At 38.7% G+C, this 27,430-nt stretch overlaps 1 protein-coding gene across 3 annotated transcripts; it reads right to left on the bottom strand.

The window, feature by feature from the left end:
* Positions 1-114: 114 nt before the first annotated feature.
* Positions 115-25,159, bottom strand: LOC139948810 (ATP-binding cassette sub-family C member 9-like). 3 transcript variants are annotated; one of them, XM_071947147.1, is made up of 32 exons: positions 24,325-25,159; positions 22,632-23,232; positions 21,017-21,256; positions 20,532-20,720; positions 19,725-19,883; positions 18,789-18,944; positions 17,637-17,771; positions 17,036-17,198; positions 16,481-16,521; positions 15,700-15,945; positions 15,063-15,191; positions 14,007-14,085; positions 13,733-13,838; positions 12,535-12,633; positions 11,963-12,128; positions 10,973-11,110; positions 10,163-10,346; positions 9,469-9,674; positions 8,880-9,043; positions 8,631-8,700; positions 7,976-8,133; positions 7,397-7,489; positions 6,927-7,029; positions 6,128-6,241; positions 5,607-5,718; positions 5,148-5,275; positions 4,646-4,724; positions 4,285-4,393; positions 3,818-3,921; positions 3,054-3,187; positions 2,634-2,696; positions 115-2,122 (listed from the first exon to the last, which is right to left on the bottom strand). In XM_071947147.1, the coding sequence occupies exons 2-32, from the start codon at positions 23,226-23,228 to the stop codon at positions 1,988-1,990; spliced, it is 4,599 nt and encodes a 1,532-aa protein (XP_071803248.1). In that variant the 5' UTR covers positions 23,229-23,232; positions 24,325-25,159; the 3' UTR covers positions 115-1,987. The 3 variants fall into 3 exon arrangements, with proteins under 3 accessions (XP_071803248.1, XP_071803249.1, XP_071803247.1); XM_071947148.1 differs by having other exon boundaries at positions 25,016-25,157; XM_071947146.1 differs by having other exon boundaries at positions 116-2,122; positions 24,329-25,159.
* Between the last annotated feature and the right edge of the window lie 2,271 nt (positions 25,160-27,430).

Genomic DNA, 27,430 nt, shown 5'->3' with positions numbered 1-27,430 from the left:
CCTTTTACCTCGTCCACTAACACGTCGGCCATTTATGGGGGTCAAAATTTTGACTCCCATAAATGGCCGACCATGTTAGTTCGCACAGTAGAAGGAAAACCACGCAATTTCGAGACAAACTTGTGTGGATCATTGTATTCTACTTTTAAAACATCTTTCCAACCATATGCATTTTATAAAAAACGGTTACAAACGCTTTTGTTTTGACCAACTCGTCCGATCCAAGGCAACGTGTTCCTTTAACACTACTGGTGACTACTCAAAATAATTGAAGCCTTTTTAGCGAATGACAGCATACAAACTTGTGCAACAAGGGTTTTTTCTTTCATTATTCTCTTGCAACTTCGAATATTTTTTTTTACGAGTATGTTATTTATTTCCCTGTTTATTATTTTATTTAAAGGTCTAAAAGTTGTTTGTATTTATTTTATTTGTTTATTTATTGTGGGATTTCTCTTGAGATGTTTCCCCTTATTATCACCAGACGAAAGGTTTTGGTGTCACATAAATTATTTCATTATAAAGAAATGGCAACAGGAAGGATCTCGATAGTGGATCAAATGTCACTTTCCTGTTTGGCAACATCCTCTGGTTTGAGTCTGTAATAGCTTCAATGCTGGGTGTACTTTTTGTATTAATTCCACAAGTATGACCTTTTAAAATTGCCTTCTTTGAAATATTGTAGTTTTAGAGAAAATGGTTATTAATTTCTCACACAAAAGTTTTAAAATGTATCAGATATAGCCACCCTTTCATTAAGTACATTTTATTTTTACAAAACCCTTTTCACAGTGTCCAACCAAACCACATATGCCATTCCCATGGTTCCCACAAAATTACTATCAGTCGTGACGCAAATAATAACAACATGTCCTCAGCCTGAGTTGCTCTCTTTCACCGAGGCACAGGGAAAAATACATAATGGGCTGGTAAAGATTGATATCGATACAAATCACGCCCATTTATGCCAAGTAGCCGATGATCTGTCCTGGGGAAAAAAATACCAGCACTCCCGATATTTAATTTCGGTCAGGGCAGACCTTGTTCAGACCATTTCTGTGCGCATCCAGGTGCTGGAAACGAGCAAGAGGTGCAAACCAGACCGAAGTTTGAATTCAAAGCCGAGCAGAGTATCGGAAGATGCAACACGTTTATGGCAGCTCGAGTAGCTTCTGACTTGCATTGTAACAAGTCATTTCAGTCCAGTCAAGTCACAAGTCATTTCTTTGGTTTGTCGTGATCTAATTGAGTCAACTGTTTGGAAAAAGGATTTACATGGAGATAACAGGTGTCAGGGGTCAGCTAAATATGATATTTTTATTCTAGCCTTTTTCTTTAATGGAGTTTTCCAGTAATGATTATAAAAATTTGAAAAAAGTGATCTTAAGCATTCCAAGGCACTTCATGGCAGGCAAAAACTAAACTAGTGATAAAGTAGGTAGCACTCTTTAAATCGGTAACTCTACATGATGTTAAGCCTACAGCTGAAAATGAACTGTGATCAAGTGGTTAGACGGCAGGTATGAATCCCCAAGCTAACCGCTGATTTCACATCTTCACAAAGTGTCGTCGAGTTACTGAATCACAATTTCTTGATTTGTGCAATTTATAATTATTTTATATTATTAAACCCATGTTTGTATGAGCATGGAGGAAGAAGAGAGAGATTGGCTGTTACCAGCTTGGTTTTTATATCCCTTTAAGGGAAGTGTGAGTTCCCTTGATGGGAAGATAATCTAAAAAACAAACAAACAAACAATAAAAGGAATGTGCACACTCCTCGGCCCAGGGCCAAATTTCACCAAGAAAATACTGCTTGACACATTTCTTTGCTACGCAAAGATTGAGTGGGGCTAAAATCACAATAGTGTAAATGTCAAGTAATTTCCGCTGATTACCCATTTGTGTTCAGAAAAACAATTCTGTGCTAAGCAAGTTTCAGAACCTTTTCTCAATGAGCAGTAGTAGATATGATACTTGGCTGCTGTCAGTGATCTCTGACTAAACTTGAAAATATTCCCTCCTCATTTGCAAGCAGTTCGTCAGGAGGCCCGAATTCTGCTACATGTCCAGCGTCCAAGACGAGAATTTTGTCGGATGACCTGATAGTTGCTATGCGGTGCTATTTTGGAGAAGAGATAAAAACAAGAAAACAGGATTTACTTCTCTGGCACAAGTACAAATGAAACACTTGATGTGAGTGAATCTTTGTATCTTTGTGGTCAAACAAGAGCAGTTGTGTAATTAGATATTTTCCTTTTTTCACACGAGAGCACTGGTGTAATCAGACAACCATTTATTTTATTTATTTTTGGGGGACGGGGGAATGGGGAAACACATGATTTATGTATTTTGTTTGCATTTATATATTTTTTTCTTTGAGGTGGTTTGAAGATTTGAAGTATGGCCTCGATATGAAGTCTGGAATCCTGGTAAATTCTGGTTTTCTTTCTCAAAAGATACTCAAGTAATGAGAATGTTCCGGTTAACACACACACACACTCACTCAAAAGGATGTATAGTTTCTGAGTTTTCGTGGCTCAACTCAGAAATTCTTTAATTGAGCTTTCCCGTAATGTCAATCGACAAAAGCAATATTACCCAATTGGTACATAACTGGTAATAATACTTACTGCTATCGTTAGGACTGTTCGGTCAATGAAAGCAGTTGCCACAATTGTTTGAAGTAGTTTATCCTGGAAATAAAAATAGAAATAAAGTAACACTTACTCGAAGAGTGTTTTGCGTGCAATAGTTATTTAACATGAGGGAACTTTGAATTTGGATATAAGGAGAAGCAAAAAGAGAGTGAAGAAGTTTCAGTTTTAGATGGTGGAGGAAAACCCCAGAAAATTGTTCCAGAGAAAACTCACGAAGTCAAGTACTGAAATCCCAATCCAAATAGTGCCCCCGTGGGATTTGAACAGGGTCGTAAAGGTGGAAGACGAGGCAATCCACTACTGATGTCCAGTGCCTTTAAGCAGGTCTATGAAATTTGGCTTAGACAACTCAATAAAGGTCCTGTTTTTCAAATGTTCTTTTAATTAACTTACCGTTTCCATGTCAACTGAGGCAGTTGCCTCATCCATGATAAGGATGCGAGACTTTCTTATAAAGGCTCGAGCTAAGCAAAAAAGCTGGCGTTGTCCAACGCTGAAATTTTCTCCTCCCTCAGTCACCTTGGCATCTGAACAATGATAGAAATAGTCGTGGCAGTTTGGTAGTTAAACAAGGTAGATAGTGGTAGCACTTACAGCCAAACTACATGAGCTTTCATAGCAACGACGACTTCATCAGATGCAATCGCGTAGTTTCGCTAATTACTGTTTCTAGTGGTTTTTTTTTTGTGCACCTTGGGTGCCATTTTAGGCAGATATGTGCGCTTTGTAAATCTCTAATTATTATTATTATTATTATAATGCAAGCACCGAACCATTGTAGGGTGTCATGGCCAAGCAATAAACACTGGACTCAATATCTGGTGTTTCTGTTCAGCAGAGTTCAGGTGTGAGTCCCAGTCATGACACTTGTGTCCCTGGGTGAGACACTTAACTATAACTGCTTCTCTCCACCAAGGTGTAAATGGGTAGCTGTGAGTGCATACATGGTTCTTGTAGTCAATTAGTAGCGCATATTTGTTGCACAGGCTGTATACTCCCCCAGGGAGCTGAGATGGTTTAAGGAATGAATTAAATGTCCCAATGACCCAGGGGTAATTACGTTGGAAGCGCTTTGAGACGCCCTTCAAGCGCTAAATAAAAACTGGTTATAGTTGTTATTTTTATCAATGATCAAACTTGATTTGTTTTTTGATTACCTAATCCTTCATCGAGATTGGATACAACAAGCTTCATTTGTGCAATCTCCAAAGCATGCCACAAATCATCGTCAGAAAGCGTCTCTTCAGGATCAAGGTTGTGCCTACAAAAAAACAAACATTTTACAGGACAATTTATAACCAGGCATTGTTGGGTAATAAAATTTCCTTTGAAAATAGAAGGAAAATATTCTGAATATTAAAGTGCAGGATAACATCTCCAATTAAAAAGACTATCTGTGATTCATGTTACTCAGAATATGCATGGAAATAGATATAATAAAACAGTGAAAGTGTTAGTTTAATCTATCATTAAAAGAGTCAAGTAAAAATAGTTTTTATAAACTATAAGTATTTGTTTTTATAATTGTTAATGGCCTTATGTTTCAAATACGTAATTTTTAACTTGAGAGATCTAAAATAACTAGCCGAGTGCGACGTCAGTGCAAGGGGGTCTCTGTACCAACCTTATTGATCCAGTAAAAAGCACAGGGTCTTGTGGAATAATAGACATTTGACCTCGGAGTGTCGTCAGGGGTACAGATTTAATGTCGACATCGTCGATAAATACACAACCTATCAGAAGATAATGAGGAAAAGTAACTATTGTTATTATTATTATTTATTTGACCAAAACAAACAAAACGCAGTTACAAAGGAAAAAATACAAGAAGATAATTAAAGAAGTAAACAAGAAAAAAGCAAAAAAAAGTTAGCAATTGAAAATCAGACAAAAAAGTCGCCCTAGAAAAATAATCAGTATTAAGTGTGTACAAATGATTTAAATATTTAAGTTTTTTTTTAAAGCATATTTAAATGTTGGTTTACCTTCAAAAGTGTCAATAACCCTCAGAAGAGCTAGAGCCAATGATGATTTCCCACTTCCTGTTCGACCACAGATACCAATCTGAACAAAATATGTACATAAGCAATAACAAAATTAAATCTCAGATCCACATAATCTTTTTATTTAAAATACAAATTCCCCAAAAATTTAAACTTAAACTTACACGGTTTAAAGATAATAACGGCAGAAAACTTCCCTTAAAATATTTTTCACTGAGGTGCTGTAGTTTTTGAGAAATGAGTTAAACATTTTCTCAAAGATACGTTTCGAATCAGTGAGATGAAAATTATTTGAGCAACGGATTTTCAGGACTCTGTTTTGCATTTTTTTTCCTCAAAAGCTTGACGACTAATGAAGCTGAAACTTCTACAGGTAAATGATTTTACATACATCTTCATCCACAGTTAGTAGGGATTCATTGAAAGTTATCAGTACCCTTTAAGCATCTCTATGAAAAGTGGGATCTTTTCTCTTCATTGTTACCTTTTCACCAGCCTTGCAGTGAATTGAAACTCCCGTCAAGACTGCATCAAGATCCGAGGCATAGCGGACCGAGATATCCTCTATCCTTATGTCTCCCTTTTGGGGCCAACTGGATGGTGGTTTTGTACCTACAGGATGGTTTATGGAAAACAAGAACATTACAACAAAGAACCAGGGAACAAGCTCTTTCGACACCAAGGTCAAAGTTCATAGAGCTGCTTTAGCACAATAAGTAGCTAAGCACAACCAAATTATGCTTACCAGAATAAGGTTACCAGCCAAACTACCAGGACCCAATTTCATAAAGCTGTTTAGCAGAAAATACTGCTGACAAATTTCTTAGCTAAGCAAAAAAAGACTGGGGCACCAGTTGTAAACTTTATGGATCTTTTATTTGGCTGGTAACCAGTTTCTGATAAGCAAGATTTGTCTGTGCTTATAGCAAGCTTTTAGTTATACCTCCATAGTCTTCAGTATTGACTTCGGTGAAGTACTGGATTCGTTCCACTGCATTCATCATCATCTCAACCAAGGAGCGGTTCACCACAAGATAATTCAGGTACACCGAAACCTAAGAAAAGATAAAGAATAATTTCAAGTTGGGCCTATAATTTCCTCCAATCATTACAATGTAGTCTGTATTATTTGTGGAAATGTGTTTGTAGAAATAACTGTTAATTGAATTTAATTGAATTGAAATTGAAAGACAAAATTAATGTAGTGAAGGTTTGCGGTAACACCATGTAATGATAATCTCTAAGTGAGTTGGGGTGGTTCTGAAAAGAACCATTTGTTTCAATTATACGTTTTGATCAGTATGCTCTGATTGTCTTCTGTAGAAAGCTGGACTCTGATGCTGCATGCTGCTTAGGGATCTTGTCAAAATTAATCCCAGACAGCCATCGGACGGCGCGAGTGACCTAACCACCAGAACTTGATTTCGATGCTCTATAAACCACTTCTATCAAACAAGTACATACCTGAAGAGCATACGTTGCACTAAGTCCAACCAGACTCGGGTCGATGCCAAACAACACTGCACCAGTCAATGTTGACAGAGTGGCAAAGAAAACAAGTAGAGAGCCCAAAAAGTCCTGCAGAGATCAACGACCGGTGGTTAATTTACTAGATGGAAATTTGCATCAGAGATTTTAATTTTAGTTTTACCCTTCACTGATGTGTATAGACCTTATGCGTATGATGTCTTATCAGTAGAGCGCCCTCACCTAGAGGTCAAACAGAGGCCGGTGATTGGCCAAACCTGAGCGCCGCGCGTACAAATCTGTGCGTTTTGAATGTTTTGTCATCGTTTTTCCTCGTTATACATGTAAGATGGCGGCTATGGGCTATTAGTACTCTGTATACTCATTACTTTCTCAAGCTCTGTGAAAAAAAAATCACAGGCATATTACTTGAGTGGGATTCGAACCTTCAACTGTTGCAATTCTAGAGCAGTGCCTTGCTATTTATTCTACTGCTGTGGAGCAGATTTTAGAAAAAGATAAGAAAAAAGGCCTAATGTTTCGACCCCAGCAGAGTCTTTCTTGAAGGCTAAATAATAAACTACATGTAGAGCAAATAATCCATAGACTAAAAAGACCTGCCGTGGATTTCACAAAACTCTTCCTAACCTACGACTAATTTTAGGACTTAGGACGAGTCCCAATCCTGCACTGTAGCATGCAGACCTGAAGATTTATCCTAAGTTAGGACGAGTCCTAACTCTTTGTGAAATCGACGGCTGATACTTCTAATATGAGTTATATGTCATAGCCTTACCAGACGGAATCCCAACCATCGCATTGATGAGTGGACATATACAAATGCAGCTGTGTTTTTATCAATCAGATTTAATATGGTCCTGAAGAACTTCTGTTCATACCTGTAAGACAAAAAAATCACATCAGTTGTTAGTGCACAAATCTTGTCATCAAATGAGGATAAAATACAGGCCTGTCTGCCTTTTTTGAAAGGGCAAAGGGCACCAAGACTTTATCTCCTTAGTAAAGTGCCCTCTTAGAAGAAATTGTAAATTTCTACTGGAGCATTTCAAAGGCGCCTTCGTTGCCTCTGTTAAGTATCAGGCCTGCAAATACCCTTTACCCTTACACCGATGCGTTAGCACCTCAGTGGTGGAGAGTGTCACGCCCGGGACTCGAGCCTACACTCTGCTGATCAGAAACACCAGAGCTTGAGTCCGGTGCTCTTGACATGCCATGATGCCATAACTAACTTGACTAAGGGCTCACCCGTATGCACGGAGTGTCGACAGGCCTCCAAGACTCTCGGAGAAGTAAGCCAACACTGGTGATTTACTTGTGTTTTCTAATCGTTGAAGCTCCCTGAAAGATGAGTGAAAACCAACGCAGACTTAAAAAGGGCTAGGTACTTTTTATATGACACAAAACACAAATGTCCACAGATTAAGATTAACCTTACACTGTCCAAAGATAATGATGTAAAATATTGCTTGCTGTGAGGCGCTGTAGTTTTTGAGAAATGAGTAAAACAAACTTCATGAAAATTATTATAGCATGCACAACAGATTTACACGACTCTCTAGAAAACATTACTCTGTTATTTTCCCTTTTTCTCTTTTAAAAACTTGTCGACCAATGAATCTGAAACTTCTACAGGTAAAATATATTACATATCTCACAATGTTTTATACTATCAACAGTTTCCCATTGCTCAGTACCAAGTAAGTTTTCATTTGAGATATTCCCAATAGTGTCCATTGCCTTTAAGAACATTTGTCTGTCTTTCAGGACTTCTTATATAAATATAGTGCTTCATCTAGTATTGTCAGGTATATCTTGAACTCTTACCTGGATGAGGCAAGGAAGTATTTCTGGAGGATGAAGTAAACAACAACTATAGGAACGATGAAAATGACAAAGAGGTACATCACTATGGAAACAACGACCAGCGAGGATATACACTGCATAATAGTGATCAGAAGCCCGTTCATACTATTCGCCAATCTCTGAAAAACAAAATCAAGAGAAGAAACACATAAAAATAAACACCAACCAGATTTTAAATCAACACTCCATCAATGTAAAGAATTCTTAGGGCTTTGTCACAAGAAGGCAACTTGGGGCCAAGTTTCATAAAACCTTAAATCATACAATCTCGCTAAGCACAGAAAAACAATGCTTAATCGAAACCGGTCACCAGCCGTATTCCATAAAAGTTTACATTGTTGTAACGGTGTCCTACTCTTTTTCGACCCAGTAACATTGGTTTTGAAAGATTCTGGCTAAATTTTGTAGAGCTGTTCAAGTAGCAAATACTGTATGGCATATTGTTCTTGTGCTAAGCTATTTTTTTGCGCTTAGGTAAGATCTTGCACCATTTGCTGCTGCTATGGCCATTTTGGTACAGGCTGCTAGTATGGTTGCTACAGACAGTAAACGCTCAATGGTAAGTGTTATTGCATACATGTACAACAAGATATCACACCGAAAAGGTTTTACTCACAAAATCAACTTGCTGCACATCATTTGAAAATCGGTTCAGCACTCGTCCAATAAGAGTGGTATCGAAAAATCTAGAAAACAATTCATGATAAAAAAATGTCAAGAAAAATGTTCCAACATGAATGATCCAACATAAATGGATGCCGGTTATTGACTATAAACCGCTTGACCTGGGGCTAAAAAAAAAACAACGCATTTCAGATTAAAAAAATGGAGAAATCACATTCCTGCATACTTTAACTGTTCTTACCTTAGAGGCACACGTATAATATTCCTCAACATTTTAGCATGTAAACGCTTAGCAGCAATCCAGAAAGACATCATGACTGCTGCTACAGAGAGTAGTTGACTGAGGGCCGAGGCTAACGATAACGATGCGTAGCCAACTAAGAAGGCATCTTGTGACCTCTGACTCTGTATTTTAAAACAAATTGAAAAAGAAATTTGTGAAAAAAAGAATGTTATAATAATAATAACAAAGACACCTGTAAAGCGTCTAATGCAAAAAGCCCCTATCTAACTCATAGAGAGACCAATAAAATATACAATGAGTGAAACATACAATTACCAAGAAGCAGATTGCAAACTAGCAACATCAAACAAATTACTTTTTACCAGAGACTTGACACATTGTAAAGAACTAGTCTGGCAAATATGCAAAGGAAGACTATTCCAAAGAAATGGTGTGCCGTAAGAAAATGATTTATGGCTAAAAAAATTCAAGAAGCTCTTGTAGTTGAAAGCAATGACTTATAATGATGATTGTAAAGTCCGAGTAGGGGAATAATGGTGAACAAGTTCAGATAAATAAGATGCAAATTTCCATCTATTAAACTCACCTCGTTGGACAAACCTGCTTCTGACCAACCGGACAGCCAAAAGTTCGTTGAGACAGCGAAACCAGAGTGGACGACGAAAGCAAGAATAGTCAAAGCACTCAAGCCCCATCCAGTAGATCTCACTAAGTATAAATAACTCTGGATTGAAACGGCGCCCCGGGCAATCTCCTCCTTCTCAACAAGGTCTCCCTTCTCTTTGTCATCCTCTGAGGAATGAGGAACAACAAAAATGCATAATTATTGAATGAATGACAGGAAGGGAACAATTTTTGCAAAGCACATAATAGATATAAAGGACCGTTTTTTTTATTACACATATTTACTTTTCTTTAACATTAAGTTTTTTAGTGCCAATGTCAAACATGTTTGATCTATTTTATGTATTCTGAAAGTGCCATTGTCGTACTTGTACAGTCTATTTTATATACACAAAAAGTCACTTAAATAGTACATGTACGACTCACAATATGCATGTTTTAACATGAAGGCATTATCACACAGGAAATACTATTGACTTTGGGATGACAAAGCCAAAGCGATTCATTCTCATAGTTAGACACACGGGTCAATGCAATAAACAAAGCAGAACGAATGTTCTGAGTACTATGATCATACACACATGCTTCACAAAATCTATGATGAGTTAATAAACACAGCTGAGCCATACATTAGTCATGTCAAACGACCGATGTACCTAAAGAAATTTTGGAGACCATTTGCTGCAAGATGTGGCGTTCTTCCTCGGCACTTTCTGCGCGATTGTCGTCCCATCCCACTGCTGCCACTTGTTTGATCTCTTCATACATCTCAGGATCAGCTTTAATGATGTCATCCAGGTCCCCAATGGCGGCAATGCGACCATCTTTCATTTCCAGTATCTTATAAGTGAAACAAATTATTTGGCTCATGATTTGAAATACTGCCGAGTAGCCAAGGATCACACCCATAGTTTCCCTTGGTTTGTTACTTCATATTGGAAATAAAGTCGCATCCCCTTAAGGTGATCCCCTGGCTGCCGCTTTGCAAGTTGTAACATAATCTTAGTGTGATCCCTGGCTACACATTAGTTATCTGTTGTATGACTTCTTACTTGTACCCCCAAAAAAGATTTTGACAAAATAGGGAGAGTGCTAGGCTCCATAATTTTGAGGTCGCAGGTTCAAGACCCACTCTAGTAATTTTTCCTTTCTTCAACCCAAAACTAACCATAGTTAAATAATGAGAATTGCTCAATGAGTTTGAAGACACTTATGTTCAGGGCCTAATTTCATGGCTCTGCTTACCGCCAAATTCTGCACTTACGATCACCATTCTCCACTGTGTAAGCGTAGAATGCCTAGTAACTTTGAGTACAAGCTAAAATTCCCTGCTAACCCCTGAAATACGCTTGACATAAGTACAAAATTCCCTGCTTCTACAAGCGCTCCCTGCTTCTACAAGCGCCAATTCTTTGCTTATGGTATAAGCAGAGCCATGAAATTGGCCTATGGTTGTCCAAACTTACAAGATCAGCCCTGTTCAGATACTGCAGTTGATGAGTAACAAGAATCACAGTTTTCTTTCTGTTCAGAAGTAGCTTTATAATGCCTTCTTCAAATAGTTGTCGACCAACATGGACGTCGAGTGCCGACAATGGATCATCCTGTAGAAATAGACAGAAATGTAAATTCTTTCAGAAAAGAAAAAAACAAGTGCTTTCTTAAGACCCACAATCTCCGACTCTGAATTGCCTTTGTTGTACATAGTGTGGGTTTGAATCCCGGTCGTGACATTTGTGTCCTTGAGCAAGATACTTTACTATAATTGCTTCTCTTCACCCAGGGGAATAAATGGGTACCTGCGAGGGTAGAGGTTGATATTGTGAATGAAAAAGCCTTTGGAGCGATATAAACTGTTGCCCAGGTTGTATACTCCCAAGGGAGCTGAGAAACATTAAAAAGGGATGTTATTGGCCCTATGACCAGGGCACTAATGTAAAGCGCTTAGAGAATTAAGTGTTAGTTTTTAGGCGCTATATAAATCGAAAGTAATTATATTATATTATTATTATATATACACAAAGCACAAGGTCCAGGCACTTTGTTTGGTGACTTTGACTCTCCAATTTTCACCTAAAAGCTAAACTACTGTATACTACAATGAATAAGTGCTTTGAGCAACTGGTTAAAAACAAACAAAAAACTCAACTCGAGTGTCATTTTGAGATGTCAGTCTTAAGATGAGGGTACTGTATAAACCACTGATAACAGCTCTCCATTGCTCCTTACCAAGTAAGTTTGTTATGCTAATAGATATTTTGAGTAATTAGCAAAAGTGTCCAGGGGTCGATTTCACAAAGAACTTAGGACTAGCACTAACTAAGGACTAGTCCTAGGAGATATTAAAAACTTGAGGTTTTCAGGTAAGTTAGGTAACTCGTCCTAACTCGAGATAAGACTATCTAGTTCTAACTCTTTGTGAACTCCAGCCCAGTGCCTTCAAGTGAAACACTTACCAGTATAATGATATCCCTGTCTGCATACATGGTACGTGCGACGCTAACTCGCTGTTTCTGTCCTCCACTTAGGTTGATACCTTTCTCTCCAATCTCAGTCTCGTCCCCGGCTGGTAAAATAGAGATATCCGGTTGGAGTGCACATGCCTCTAATATATCGTTATACCTAGGATAACAGACACCAACTAGTTTAAGTATGTGATATATACAGGCTGTCAGCTTCTAACGAGAATGACGACATAAAAGTCAAGTGAATGGGAGACTTTTTGACTGGGTCCCTTGTAACAGTTCTCGCCAGTAGTGCGCGTGCTCAGACCTACACGCGCAATACTGAGCATGTGCGCACAGTTCAGAACCGCAACAAAAGGACTGTTATGTCTGCTTGCCGGCAGTATCTCAAAAGCCTCCATTGATTCAGGTGAGAAAAAGGTTTTTTTTGAAAATATTTTGGCACATTTTTAACCCCGTTTTGATGCTATATATCAGTACGGAAGTTGCCAAAATAAAATAAACTTTATTTTGGCATTTAAATGTGTCGTTTTATTTAGGCCCGAAACTTTAACTCCAATTACCTTTTACTTTCAAAGTTGGATGAAAATAGAATGTTTTCTTGCAAAGATGCATTCAGCAACCATGGTTTTTGTGCAGCAAAAGCAATCTGTCCTTTTTCTCTGTAGACAAAAAATAATTGTAATTACCTCTAGTTTCTTTTTATTTCATATTTTAGACTGAGGTGAGTTGGTCAGTGCAGTGGTCAATCACAGGTCAACTTGATGTTCACACTTTAACTTGCCTTAAAGGGAAGGTACACGTTTGGTAATTACTCAAAACAAATATTAACTTAAAAACTGACTTGGTAACGAGCATTGGAGAGCTGTTGATAGTATAAAACATTGTGAGAAACGGCTCCCTCTGAAGTAGCATAGATTTTGAGAAAGAGGTAATTTCTCACTAAAATAATATAAGACTTCTAGCCAGAAGTCTTTTATTCCTATCTGAAAGCACACAAATTTGTCCATCAAGGGTGTTTTCTTTCATCAGTTTCTCGCAACTTTGATGACCAATTGAGCTCAAATTTTCACAGGCTTGTTATTTTAAGCTTATGTTGGGATACACCAAGTGAGAAAACTGGTCTTTGACAATTACCAAACGTGTACCTTCCGTTTAATAGGCGGCCATCTTAAAGGAACACGGAGCCTTGGATCGGTCGAGTTGGTCTTTGAAAAGTGTTAAAAAATGCATATTGTTAGAAAGATGTTTTAAAAGTAGAAGATAATGATCCACACAAGTATCACTCGAAATTGCGTGGTTTTCCTTTTACCTCGTCGACTAACACGGTTGGCCATTTCTGAGAGTCAAATTTTCTACTCCCATAAATAGCTGACTGTGTTAGCAAAGTTAGCATGGTCTTTCTAACCATATGCATTTTATAACAAACGGTTACAAATGCTTTTCAAAGACCAACTCGACCGATCCAAGGCAACGTGATCCTTTAATAATTTGCTTTATTTGTTAGCTGTACTTGGTTTCCCAAGATGTGCTGCGGCCGTATTTATAGATGGTGCTTGTGCAAAAGGGCTATAGATGGACTGCACGTGATTTCATTGACCACCGTCTTTGATGAAACATGCATGCGTGAAACGCTATCATTGGCTGAGAGTTCTGCGCAGCTTGCACTTCGCCAGTGTTTATCATCAGTTATGGCGGTCGATGACGCTATTTGCAATCCATCTATTGTGACACTGTGTAATCTGAGATGAAAGCACTTACTGGTTGATTTCAACATTGCCAGAGAGTGTTGCCATTTCACCCAAGATGGCCGACAGAAGAGATGATTTGCCACTACCGACCTGTCCTATCACCATGGTCAGCTTCCCTGTAATAGATAAACATAGATTGGAATCAGAATTTAGGACATATAAGGCCCAGTTATTTTGCTAATACATGTAATTATGTTGAGTAATTAAAAATAGTGTCCGGTGCATTTAAAACGAGGTGTTGTAATCTCATTGAAGTGTATCAGCAATCATTTTATTCTGCTTACCAGCAGGTATCTCCACATTAATATCGGCAAGCAGTGCTGACTCGCTGTCAGGATCCCAGGAAAAATTACCATTAGAGATCTATTCAAAAAAGACAATAAAACAAGGGATTAATTCGGAGTTCAACAATGCTGTTTTGGATTACCGAAACCGTGAAATCACAGAAGAATTTATTTGTAGTCTAAGTTTGTACTCATAATTCAGTAATATTTTCTGGCGATTGTGAGTAAAGACGCCAAAGAACTTCTAGATAGAAACAGCAGCAGAGGTCAAATTTAGTCACCACTGCTTTTAAAATTATTAAAGGAAAGGTAAATGTTTGTTTATCACTCTTCAAATTAATGGCAACAAAAATTTCCTTTGGCTAGAAGTACAGCAGCTGTCAAAAGCATTTTGTGATTCATTTCACTTCAAAGTAATGTAGTTCAGGAAAAGATTTCAGTTTTTATTCCCCAGATATAAATCTGAGAAACAACACAAATGTCTTTATTGCCATTCATTTTAAGAGGGATTACCTTCCCTTTAAAGGCAGTGGACACTATTGGTAATTACTCAAAATAATTATTAGCATAAAACCTTACTTGGTGACGAGTAATGGGGAGAGGTTGATGATATAAAACATTGTGAGAAACAGCTCCCTCTGAAGTGCCATAGTCTGATAGTTTTCGAGAAAGAAGTAATTTTCCATGAATATGCCCTTATAAAAATTCACTGTAGTTTTACTATAAAAAATACTACAATTTAATTGCAGTATAACTGTAGTTTTATTGAAGTTTCACTACACTTTTATTTCAAAATTACTCCAGTAATTATACTTATACTACAGTTATCCAGATTTAGAATTTGAGGTCTCGAAATCAACCATCTAAACGCACACAACTTCGTGTGACAAGGGTGTTTTTTCTTACATTATTATCTCGCAAGTTCGATGACCGATTGAGCTCAAATTTTCACAGGTTTGTTATTTTATGTATATGTTGAGATACACCAACTGTGAAGGCTAGTCTTTGACAATCACCAATAGTGTCCACTGCCTTTAAATATAGACTGAAATTTACCTTTACTGCTGGTGAGTGTGAACTCCACTGGGGCACAGTCTCACCATAGTCTGCTCTAGAAATCTCATTCATCTCTATCAGCTCATTCCCATCCAGGTCTTCGTTGTTAGTTTGCGTACCAATAGAACCCTGCAAAGTCAAGTGTAAAAAGTAATAGTTGGTAATTCACTTTAATAGATGGAAATTTGCATCGGGATATAGAATACTAATTTTGGTTTTACCCATATACACTGTTGTGTCTTAGCAGAAAACTTCAGGCCTGAATGCATTAAGCACACAAATTTGTGCAACAAGGGTGTATTTTCTTTCATCAGTCCCTTGCAACCTCAATGACCAATTGAGTCAAAAATTTTCACAGATTTGCTATTTTATGCAGACATGTTGGGATACACCAAATGATGATATTGGTCTGAGACTCACCAAAGCTGTCCAGCCGTCGATTTTCATCAAACACTTCCTAACTTAGGGCTTATCTTAGGACTTAGGACGAGATAAGTTCTATAACTATGAGTCCATCATAACTTGAGATTTTACCAAGCGTTTCATGAAATTGGCTACTGTGCCTCTAAGTTCGCTTATAAGTCATCTTCGGTTTTATTACCAGAAATAAATATACAATTACAATAATAATATCAACCTGTATCTTGACTTTGGGCTCCAGATCGTCGTCATGTTCCGCCGATGTTTTATGCCTCCCTTGTACCTCGGGCGCCAAGAGGAACGTCATCAAGCGCCGAGAGCTGACGACCGCGCTAACAAGCGCTGACAGTGACAATGGAATGTTGTACAGTGGTATAGCTATCTCATTGAATAGTGCCAGAGTAGAGAACGTTATATCAGGAGTCAGAAGCTTACCAGTGAGAGGGGTGTACGTGCTAAATGCCTGAAAATAGTAACAAAAGATTCCAATCAAATGTTTAACTTTTGATCACAACACAAGAAGTATTTCCGTATCTGTAATTTGTTCAACCGCCACTACAGTCTTCATCAGCAAGAAAATTAATCTAATAATAGTAATAATTGTTTTTTTAAATAGCGCTTTACACACCAGAAGGTCATCCAATATTATTGCCCCAAGTCACTAGGCCGTTAACTTCATTCTTTAAACCATCTCAGCTCCCTGGGGAGTATACACATGTAGCCCATGCGGGAAACATGCGCTACTTAGCTAAAAAAGTCAATCACAATTAGGAACCATCTATGCCCTCACAGGTACCTATTTACCCCTGGTTGGAAAGAAGCAATTATAGCTAAGTGTCTTGCTCACAACTGATACTCGAACCCACACTCTGCTGATCAGAAACACAACAGCTTGAGTTCGGTACTCTTAACCGCTCAGCCATGACACCCCTTCATCAAACTCCATCCACATGTACCTTCAATACTAAAAAATAAAAATAAAAGAACCACAAACTTACCATAAATGTTACCAAGAAAGGTAAGCCCAGCGTCATGAAAACTACAAATAAGAAAGATAAAAACATCAGTGATGGAAATTGTGTGTGTGCTGAAGTTTTAATAGATGTTGATTTTTGCATTGGGGATAAAGAATATTAATTGTTTTCTACCCTTCAGTCTGGTTCCTTGCAAAAGCGTTCCTGAGAAAAAAGGTGATTTATAATGAGTTACCATAAATAAGAGATTGAAATTTGCAACAGGATGTATACTCAGTACTTTCCCGAATTCTGAGAAAAAAATCACAGGCATATAGGTTGGATTCGACCCCACAACCCTTGCAATTCTAGAGCAGTGTCTTACCAACTAGACTACCGAGGTTGCCCGGCAGCTAGAGGCAGTTCAAAATCCTTTATTTAGCATTGGGTATCTCAAAGATTTAATAGATGGAATTTTGCATTCGGACATAATAACATTCTTTATCCCTGATGCAAACTTCCATCTATTAAATATTATGAATTTGTTTCTTGGGATAATTAGAAAAAAGAAAAAAAAAAAAAAGTAAAAAGATGATTTACCTGAAACAATAAGGCAAGTATTTATCCAAAGTAGATGGCGGAGCTCTCTTTTCCTAACAGCTTCTATAGCTTCGCAGTAGAGTTGCTCCCATGCGTACATCTTCAGTAATTTGATTCCTTGGAGAACTTCATTGGTTTGCTTGAGACGTTGATCCGCACACAGCTTTCAATTAGGAATAATCAGTAATTTAGATTTAGTTTAGTTTAGTTTGTTACCTTTATTGCACAAACATCAAAAAACATAGGTGCAAAAGGGAAACCAGGTCCACTTATGGGAACGATGAATATAACAAACAAACAGAGACAACAGCAATAATGCCAAAACCACTTTAGAAAACATAGAACTGTATCTTTAGAAAAATAGTTGACAAATTTACTTAAGTAAAGGCCGAGTCACATTGCAGCAATAGCGAAAAGGATAATGATAATGATAACGATAACGGCGCAAAGATAACGCATTTCATTGATTGAATGAGCGTTTGTGAATTCTGAACGGTGCGATTCAACCAATAGAATGCAATCTCTTTGAGTCGTGATTGTATTGTTTTCGTCGTCACTGCAGTGTGACTCGGTCTTAAAGATGACAGCCCATCATACTCACCAAGATGGCCTTCTGTCTACTTGCAAGGATGGCTCCCACTTTAGCCTGTAAAGGTATAACTATTAGAAAACACGAAGCACCAATGAGTGCTGATAGACCAATCTGGAAGTACGTCAACACAAGGATTAAGGTAATCTGAAAAATGAAGATAAGAAATAATTGGTTTCAAAGTGAGCGCATGGAAGCCATTTTGGCATGCTTTGTACAACAATCAATATCATGAATAACCTATAAGTAAATATAAAATAAAAAAATAGTTTATTTTATCCATCATCCAACAGAGTAAAGCGCCAATTACAGGACGGATAAAAATATTAAAAATTATAAAAACAGTACAATGTAACAATTACAAAGTAAACAAAACATAAAAATACAAACCATGGCTAGAGGGCAAAACTCTAAAAAGAACAGGACAAAATACATACAAGACCCCAAATACATTTTGTACACTATCAAGTACTACATTTAAAATTATGAATAGTAAATGAAAGAGTGGCGAGTAGTTCAAACGTGCTAAGCACAGAAGAGTATTGCTTAACAAAAAAAAGTTACCATGCAATCAAAATGACATTAAAGGCAGTGGACACTATTGGTAATTACTCAAAATAATTATTAGCATAAAACCTTACTTGGTAATGAGTAATAAAGAGAGGTTGGTAGTATAAGACATTGTGAGAAACGGCTCCCTCTGAAGTGGAGTAGTTTTCAAGAAAGAAGTAATTTTCCACGAATTTGATTTTGAGACCTCAAGTTTAGAATTTGAAGTCTCGAAATCAAGCATTTGAAAGCACACAACTCCGTGTGACAAGGGTGTTTTCTTCTTTCATTATTATCTCGCAACTTCGACGACCTATTGAGCTCAAATTTTCACAGGTTTGTTACTTTATTCCTTTGATGAGATACACTAAGCGAGAAGACTGGCTTTGACAATTAGTGTCCACTGTCTTTAAGTTTACACTGTTGTGACTGGTGCCCCACTCATTTTTTGCTTTAGCAAAGAAATTTTTCAAGCAATATTTCCTGCTTCAGCAGCTCTACACGAAATTGGGCCCAGAACACATAATGCTGGAGTCCCTTCTAATCTATTAAGTTTGGCGCGACTCTAGCGCGTAACGCGACTCTAGCACGCCTGTATGAAATGTCTACACTTACCTTGATGGGGGAAGACCACAAGAAGCTAACCGTCTGCACCGAGGTCATAACGTTGGTTGCGTCACTGGCCATATGGTTGGTAATCTGACCCATGGTCATCTGGCCTCCAGTGGTAGTAAAGGTAGACAGTCTCAGTGCCTTCTCAAACACCATAGTCTAAAAAAAATAAAGTGGCAACTGGGTTAAGTTTCAAATAGAAATAATGATGTGGTAAAGATTGCAGTATTAAACACATGCCTCTCTCTTGAGCCTCTTTCAAACTACTCTATTCCCTGGGGAAACCCCTGGGAATAGTGGCCAGCCCTTTCACACTTGCAACACTTTACCCCTGATCTACCCTGGCATTTGAGCATACCCTGAAGAAAAGCCACCCCTGATCTTGAGTAGGGATAAGTGGCGAACCTTTGGGTATACATGACATTTGTAACCAACCCCCTGTGGGATAGGGACCTAGGTGGCGACAGTGTGAAAGTGTCTGGGGGTAACAGAGGGGTTAATGATTTCTTGGGGGAATCCCCAGGGCTGTAATCCAGGGAAATAAGGGATACAGTGTGAAAAGGGCTTTAGAGACCTTGTCAAAATTAGTTCAGGACAACCAGCGGATCTGTGACAGGGTTTTTTACCTGCCGTTAATTCATGATTTTAGAAATTGGGTGTTAGATAAAACGTGAGAGAAGTGAACAGGCTGTTTATTCCCATGGAGCTGAGAAAGACTACAGGACTGTTATTGGCCCTATGACCAAGGCAAAGACTACATGACTTTTATTGGCCCTACGACCAAGGCAAAGACTACAGGACTGTCATTGGCCCTATGACCAAGGCAAAGACTACAGGACTGTTATTGGCCCTATGACCAAGGCAATACCTATGTATAAAAGCGCATTGAGACATTAATGTACAATGCGCTTCATAAGAACTAGTTTTTATTATTACTACCTGAAGTGCAGCACGGACATTTGCACTTTCCAAGTAGACGATGTGAAAGTATCTAGTAAAGAAGCTTGACTTCACTAACAGTGCAAGGAATAAGACTGCGATCAAGACAAAGCCGTTGGTGAAAAACTCTCTGAATGTGACGAAATGCGGTTCCACCAGCTGAGGAAGAAACCAATAACAAAACGAAGACAAGTATTGATGAGATTTTCTAATTTCATTATTTACCGGGTGGATTGGAGCAGTCGATCGGAATAACTCTGGATTGAACAATGAAAAACTGACAAGAGTGAGACTTGAACCTGCGCCCTCCAGAATAGCAGGCCGATGCTCTACCAACCGAGCTATCTATTCCTATTTTGGCAGTATCCCAGTTTTGTCAATATCTAGAAGCCATCCAACCATAACTGCCAAACCACAAGAGATCCCCCCCACCCAAGTTTACGATAAAACATGGGAAGTGGCAGCAGAAGGATCACCTAATGGGAATGCAATAAAACCACAAGGGAAGCTGACTGGCTATGGTAATCTTTAAAACATTTTTTGTTGCACAACAAGATGTTAATGTTAAAACATGCTGGGACTGTCTTCATAGTCTGAGGGAATTTAGATGTTTCAGATGTTTTTGAAACCAAATTCGCAAATGACTTTTGAGCCAGTTCATACTTCCTGTGAATGTAATACAAATTTTGACATCACAAATTCACATCAATTATTCGGTGCAGAAAGCAGCCCTGCGACATTATAATTCACTTTGCATTTGCATTCACAGGAAGTATGAACCGGGCTTTATTGATGGGAGATACTTACCTGCTCCGATTCATCAGGATAGGCGAGTGTCACAACATAAGCTGTTAGAGCCCCTATACATAGAGGCCCGATAACGTTCAACATGTCATGGATTATCTTCAGCACAGCAGACTTCAGCATCACAAATCCATACACCATTAAGTAGATCCTCCACATAGATGGCCTAGTACCTTTCCTCTTTGCCCTGGCCTATAATTACAAAATACAATGATCGTTACTAAATGTCAGCACTTCAGATTACCACCCTTTAGCCACCCTTTTTTTACAGACCCCATCAACAAGGAATATTAAATTATACGAGTGGCCCAGTTTCATGTTTTCCCTAAATTGCATCCACGCGACTCTGGAGCGCCTGTTTGAAACGGGTGTTTGAAATGGGTGTAAGTTAGGGACTTAATTTTTTACCCGCTCATAAAAGGACTCTGTTCGAAAATGCGTACATCACTGAACCTGATTTGACATTTTCTCTTGCTCGTTTATCTAACCTGCTCAATTTCAAAGGCTTTCTTAAATTTCCGGTGATTGTGTTGTGCCTGGTGGTACTCCGGTATGTCACCCAAGTCAGTAATCTCAAGAGGTTTCTTGTAGCCCTTTGCAAACAGCCAGTTCATCCACCAGAGGGTCACTGACGAAGGAAGATTGACGTAGCTGCTCAGGAAGTGCATGTTGGGGTTTGTCAGGTCCGTGTGGATGTGCTTGTAACCAACTTTCCGTTTGCAAAAGACCTGTCAAACAATAATGTTTAGTTAATATAAGGAGTTTTTGGGCACTGACTATACAAATGGTAAGACAAAATCCCCTGGCAGCATGTTCACCTGGAAAAGCCTGTCTTGACCTGAACGAGGTTCCAGCTGAATATCTAGAATAGGGGTGGCTCTTTCCCGAGGTATATCCATTTGCCAGGGTAGATCAGGAGTAAGTGATCCAAGTTTAAAAGGGTCGACCGTTATTCCCCAGGGTTGCCCCCACCCCCCCCCCCCAAAAGTGTGAATGTGAAAAGGACTTTGGGAAGAACCCTGAGAACTTGTTGGTCTATCTGCCAGCAATCAAAGAGATGAAGCTACCATTTGCTGCCAGGTTGCTCTTATTCTTCAAGCCAAGTTTTTAACACAACCTGAGTTTTCCTGTTGGATTTTTCCAGGTTATGCTCCTCCTCACTTTTGTTCTTCTTTACTCTCTCTGTGCACCTTTTGGCTGTGACACTGCTCTTTAACACACCCATAGCCTTTAAGTGCTGCATCTATGGGATTATTTTATTGAAAATTGAAGATATTTGGGTGAAGTATGAATCAGCTTCAAGTGACAGGTGTGTCTACAGGGAGCCTTGGGTGAAGAGCCTAAATGAAGGCTACTTTTGCCAAGTGTTTTGAAAACCCTCAATTATTCTACAATTAAGCATAATGTCTGAAAAGCTTTTTGAAAACATGACAAGGACGAATTGGAGTTTAAACGATTAATGAAAGTGCTTCAAGGATTTGGGTACTTTTTCAAAATGTCCATAGATTTACATTAAACTTACAGGGTTTGAAGATAATGATAGTGGAAAGCTTCCCTTCAAATATTACTAAGTTGTAGTTGGTGCTGTAGTTTTTGAGAAATGAGTAAAACAATGTCATGAAAATACGTTTGTAAATGCTTAACATAATTTTCGTCTCATGAGATTAAAATTATTTTCATGACATTGTTTTACTCATTTCCCAAAAACTACAGCACCTCAGCACGTAATATTTTCAGGGAAGCTTTCTACTATCATTATCTTCAAACTGTGTAAGTTTAGTGTAAATCTGTGGACATTGTGTTTTTTGTCCTACAAAAAGTATGTATACAACCTTTAAAAGCTTTTATCCAGACTAAATATTTTGTTTCTCACTGTGTGTTTTCCAGGTCAGCTTTTGGCATTGGTTATTTAATATAATAAAATAGGTTCTTTATAGGGTTTTATAACCACCCTAGAGATCAGTAACAATCGTTCAATATTTTTCTTAGAAGGTATGAGGAGCTACCTTTTGAAGTATAAGACCTATTCCTTTATGTAGCACCAGGTCATGGTTTACAAGGTGCCGTTGCAAATTTTGACATCAACATTGAAAACAGACTTACTTTAATTCTTATTAGATTGGCCTCAATTAGGAACAGGCTGCAGAGGATCACCAGCATAATAATCCCTGAATCAAACCGCAACAAGTTAGCGTCAATTAGTTTTAATTGTTTGAAGTTAATGAGGCGTAAACCCTCTCCTGCCACAGCTGTACCCCAGTAGCATACAAGAGGGATAGACATTGATGGCGTCTGCCATAGCTCCATGTGATGGTAGTAGATAAGAGACAGTATCATTGCAACCAACGATGTGGCACCGGGAACGTACAGATGCGGCTGTGTTGGATGCTGCCACGCTCTGTACGTTGCATCAGTGAGGGCGCCCTCACCGACAGCTGCAGCCAGTACCAAGAGCGAAATCAAGCTAACCACCCAACGAGTGGTGTGTCCTGGATATAGCAATAAGTACTTGGTTTTAGGCTTGGATTCCGAGAAACATAAAGTCAGGAGTAAGGCTAGAGAGGAGACTACTGTAAACGTCACAGGGGGGAGTGCTGTTAGCCCATTGATGAAACACGTATTGCTGGTCCATTCAGATTGGTCTTTCCTCAAGTCTGTATTGTTCTTTCCACAGAACCATTCCCACTCCAGGTTGGACATAGTGCTGTTGATAAAAGACAGGAAGTCGTTAGGAAACACAATAGAGGATACTTGAGCAATTCAAGGTACTTGAGTAAAAGGTCAATGTGCTTAATTAAGAATGTATTGTACGGAAGCATACATTCTCCACTATGGGGAATTCGCTTATTTCTTTAATCTTTAAAAAGGAACCTTGGTCCAAGAGCTCAAAAGAATTGGACTTCAACCAAAACAACTCAAAACGTCTTTCAGTAAACTTTTCAAATGAAAAAAACTCATTCACCCTTACAGTTTACACTACAGACTAGGCAGTTTGGCTAGTGTACTAGGCAGAAATTGAATTATAATTGTTATTTATTTGATTTATTTCATACATTTTTGAGGCCTTGTCATTCACACAACTATATACGTACAACATGTCACTTGGTACTTGGTAGGTTTTCCTCCTGAAGCTTCCAATGGGGAACTTAACAAGAAGGTCAGGAGAGTGTCGTCTAATTCGTTTTTTTTTTGTTATTGTCGTTTAGGCCAAGACTATGAATGTAACTACTTTTGAAGATTTAGTGGGATTTGGAATTTATGAGGGATTATTCATTAGAGGAAGATCATCTATAGTTTCAGTGTTCTAGAAATAGTTTCACTGTTTAAAATGACAACGTGGACTTGGTTGGAAGTGGTGGCGCCATGCCGATGCCGAAAGTTATCCAAAGAATGACCTAGCTCTGAATTGGGGTGTTGGTAAAAGTCGGAGGTAGGAGGTAGCCGGAGGTAGCCGGAGGTTGCGTTAATTGCGTGATATTTAATTTAGAAATATTACTTACACGCTCAGAGTGAAGTTTGGAAGACTGTGCCAGCACAGTGTATTACAACAACTACTCTACGTCTATACATACATTTGTGGAATTGTGTAGGAAAAGTTTCCGTATGGCGCCACCACTTTTTCATTCGATATGAAATAATATAGTATCTAATTTACCTCAATGAGATATCCCTTTTTGTAAAAATAAGTGAAAAAGTGGTGGCGCCATACGGAAAGTTATCCATTGTGTAGTAACAAGCACTGCGTACATACACCTGGGGTTCCTCAAACTTTAATACACTATACAGTGTTGCTCACCTACCTCAATAAAAGCGAAGCCGTAGGTAGACACTCGAAATGGGATAACACTTACACAGCACAGGCAAGCAATGTGATCCTGACTCTACTGATGAGAGACAACTTTACAAGCGGTTCACGGTGGACAACGAACGCCTAAACACTGAACAGCCGAGCAGCTGCGCTGTTGACAATGAAGACGAGACAGCATGTGCGCTGTTTTAGCTGAGCTGTTGACAATGAAGACGAGACAGCATGTGCGCTGTTTTGTACATCGGCCAATGTTGCAAATATTATTGCACCACAACATTGCAATTTTAGTTAGCACACGTAACTTTTGGGTACGAAGTTCAAGTGCAAATCACCCATGCACGATGACTGATGTAGAGCAACGATAACACTGGCCTTATATTTATAGAGAACACACACGTCTCCTGTCGACTCAGTCTTATCATGCTTATGGGTTTTGTACATCGGCCAATGTTGCAAATATTATTGCACCACAACATTGCAATTTTAGTTAGCACACGTAACTTTTGGGTACGAAGTTCAAGTGCAAATCACCCATGCATGATGACTGATGTAGAGCAACGATAACACTGGCCTTATATTTACAGAGAACACACACGTCTCCTGTCGACTCAGTCTTATCATGCTTATGGGATTGATCAATGCATGGAGGTAGAAATAAGATCGGAATCAAAGGTCTTACTTCTGGATTGCTGAGGTAGTTCGCAACAAGGGCGGCTATAGAAAATGGTGATCTTCACAAGATAAGACGAGTTGAGTTGTCACAACATCAACAGCATCCATGACCAGCTGCATGTGAGTGACAAGAAGTTGTTTCGAAAGAAAAGTCTATATAGCGCCCTCTGTAGGCAAATGTTGGCAAAAAAAAAGAAAATACAAAGGGAACGCATGCAAGGACCCCTTTCGGATATCACGGCTTCGGCTCTGGATTCGGCTCAGGCTCCGTTCTTTCGTCTGAACATGGAGCTCAGGTAGAATCTGAAGCCCTGAGCACGAACGCAAAGCAGACGCAAAATGTTTGTTTTTTTCTTCAAAACAATCATGGCCAATTCGCTTGCCTTTTCTAAAGCCTTCCCTCGAAAAGGGCCACACTCTCTCCCGCCGGCCGGCTCAGACAGTGACAACCGGGTTTCCCTCGGACACCGGCTTGCGGCTTGCGGCTTGCGGCTTGTGTATGTCTTGGCCTGCTGCTGAACTGGCAGTAAGCTGCTTTAAAGACTGACAAAATAGACTGACTTCTTGTATGGGTTTACCTGATGTTTAGAGGAACACGTTGCCTTGGATCGGATGGTCTATAAAAAGCGTTTGTAACAGTTTTTAAATAAAATTAATGCAAATGGTTGGAAAGATGTTTAAAGGTAGAATTAATCCACACAAATTTGCCAAAAAATTGCGTGGTTTTCCTTTTACTGTGCGAACTATCACGGTCGGCTATAAATTTGACTCACTAAATGGCCGACCGTGTTAGTCGATGAGGTAAAAGGATAACCGTGCAATTTAGAGGCATGTTTGGGTGGATCATTGTATTCTACTTTTGCAACATCTGTCTACCCATATGCATTTTTATAACAAACGGTTACAAACGCTTTTCAAAGACCAACTCGACCGATCCAAGGCAACGTGTTCCTTTAATAGACGTTGGATTTGAATCATGGATACAGAATGCTTTGTTTTACCCTTCTCCGATCGAATTAAGGCACGATATCGACACTATGGTAAAAACAGTGCTCAAAATAACTGTTAGCGTAACTTGTGAGCAATCAATATGGGGAGATTTTGATAGTATAAAAAGTAAGAAGTACCTCCTACTGAATTAAGTAACGTCGTTTCTCACTGAAATATTTGAATTTGATTTCGAGACATCAGAATTTGACTTTGAGGAGGTATCGAATTCAAGCAACTGAAAGCACAACACTTCTGTGACTACGGAGGTAGAAATATAATACGCATTGTTTTTTCCTTCCACTTATATCTCGCAACTTCGACGACCAATTGAGTTAATTTGCACTCGCTTGTTATTTTATGCATATAATGATTATTATTTGAGACACACCAGGTGAAGACTGGTCTTTGGCAAAGGTGTCCAGTGTCTGTAATTAGCACTGATCTCATCAATGGACCCTACATTCTCGAGTTTTTGTGAAAAATCACAGGCATGTTACTCGGGTGTGATTCGAATCCATGACCTTTGCAATTCAACTGAGATTGCGTAGTTCGAATCATTAGCAGGGGGTAGGCCCAACGCAACGATTTATATAATTGAACTTGCATCGCGGGGATAAAGTACACTAATTGGTTTTGCCCATACAGCGATTTGTGTTAGCAATGTATACACCTATATACTCACAAGGGCCTACTTCACGAGTTCTGTGAAAAAATCACAAGCATAATTAATCGGGTGGGACTCGAACCAACGACCTTTACAAAATAATCAGACGTGTTTCAGACGTGACTCACCAACTACGACCACCGAGATTGTCCGGTAGCTATGAGGCAGTTCGAATCCAATTCAAGCGGGTCTGCAACGATTTTATAGAATGTGAAATTTGCATTGGGGATATCAAGGGTGTAAAACCAAAATATTCTTTATCCCCGATGCAATTTTAACATTAAATGAAATAAACTGTTTGAATCATTCTCACCCGACCGCCATCAATCATCTATCATGTCTCTAAGGTCAAAGTTATGGTTTTGTGCTGCACTCATTTTCCAAACAGAAAGAGTCCTTATGAAAGTGATGAAAAGTTTACAAGTTTTTAAGGCCAAGTAAAAAAAGATACATGTTTAGCGTCCCGCCCGCTTCCTTTTTCAGAGGCCGCCTCCTCTTTTTTTTTCAAGTAACGAACTTAAAAAAAAAATTATATAATTTTTTTTGTAAAATAAATGAAAAAAGGGATGTATTTTAACGGTCTCATCAAGAAAGTACTTTACTTTAAAACTGTTTCGGGCAGTCATTAAATAAAGGGTCCTCTTCCTTCCCTTTTTTCCCATTGAAAATAAAAAGTAAGAAGCCCCTCCTCCTCCACTTTTTTTTAGAAACCCGGACGCTAAACATTTTTTTACACGACCCAACCGCACGTAAAATAGTACTTGACCT

Source organism: Asterias amurensis, chromosome 16, assembly GCF_032118995.1.
Source record: "Asterias amurensis chromosome 16, ASM3211899v1".
Lineage (NCBI taxonomy): Eukaryota > Metazoa > Echinodermata > Asteroidea > Forcipulatida > Asteriidae > Asterias > Asterias amurensis.
The sequence above is the reverse complement of the archived record's forward strand: the minus strand, read 5'-3'. Positions and strand labels throughout refer to the sequence as shown.

What these genes read in the sequence shown, in the direction of transcription:
- LOC139948810 (XM_071947147.1), bottom strand. Translation starts at nt 23,228, where the DNA reads ATGTCCAACCTGGAGTGGGAATGGTTCTGTGGAAAGAACAATACAGAC. An exon ending in CACACTCACCAGCAGTAAAG is followed by an intron (nt 14,086 to 15,062) that starts GTAAATTTCAGT and finishes TTTTTTGAATAG; the next exon opens with ATCTCTAATGGTAATTTTTC. An exon ending in ACAGGGATATCATTATACTG is followed by an intron (nt 11,111 to 11,962) that starts GTAAGTGTTTCA and finishes CTATTTCTACAG; the next exon opens with GATGATCCATTGTCGGCACT.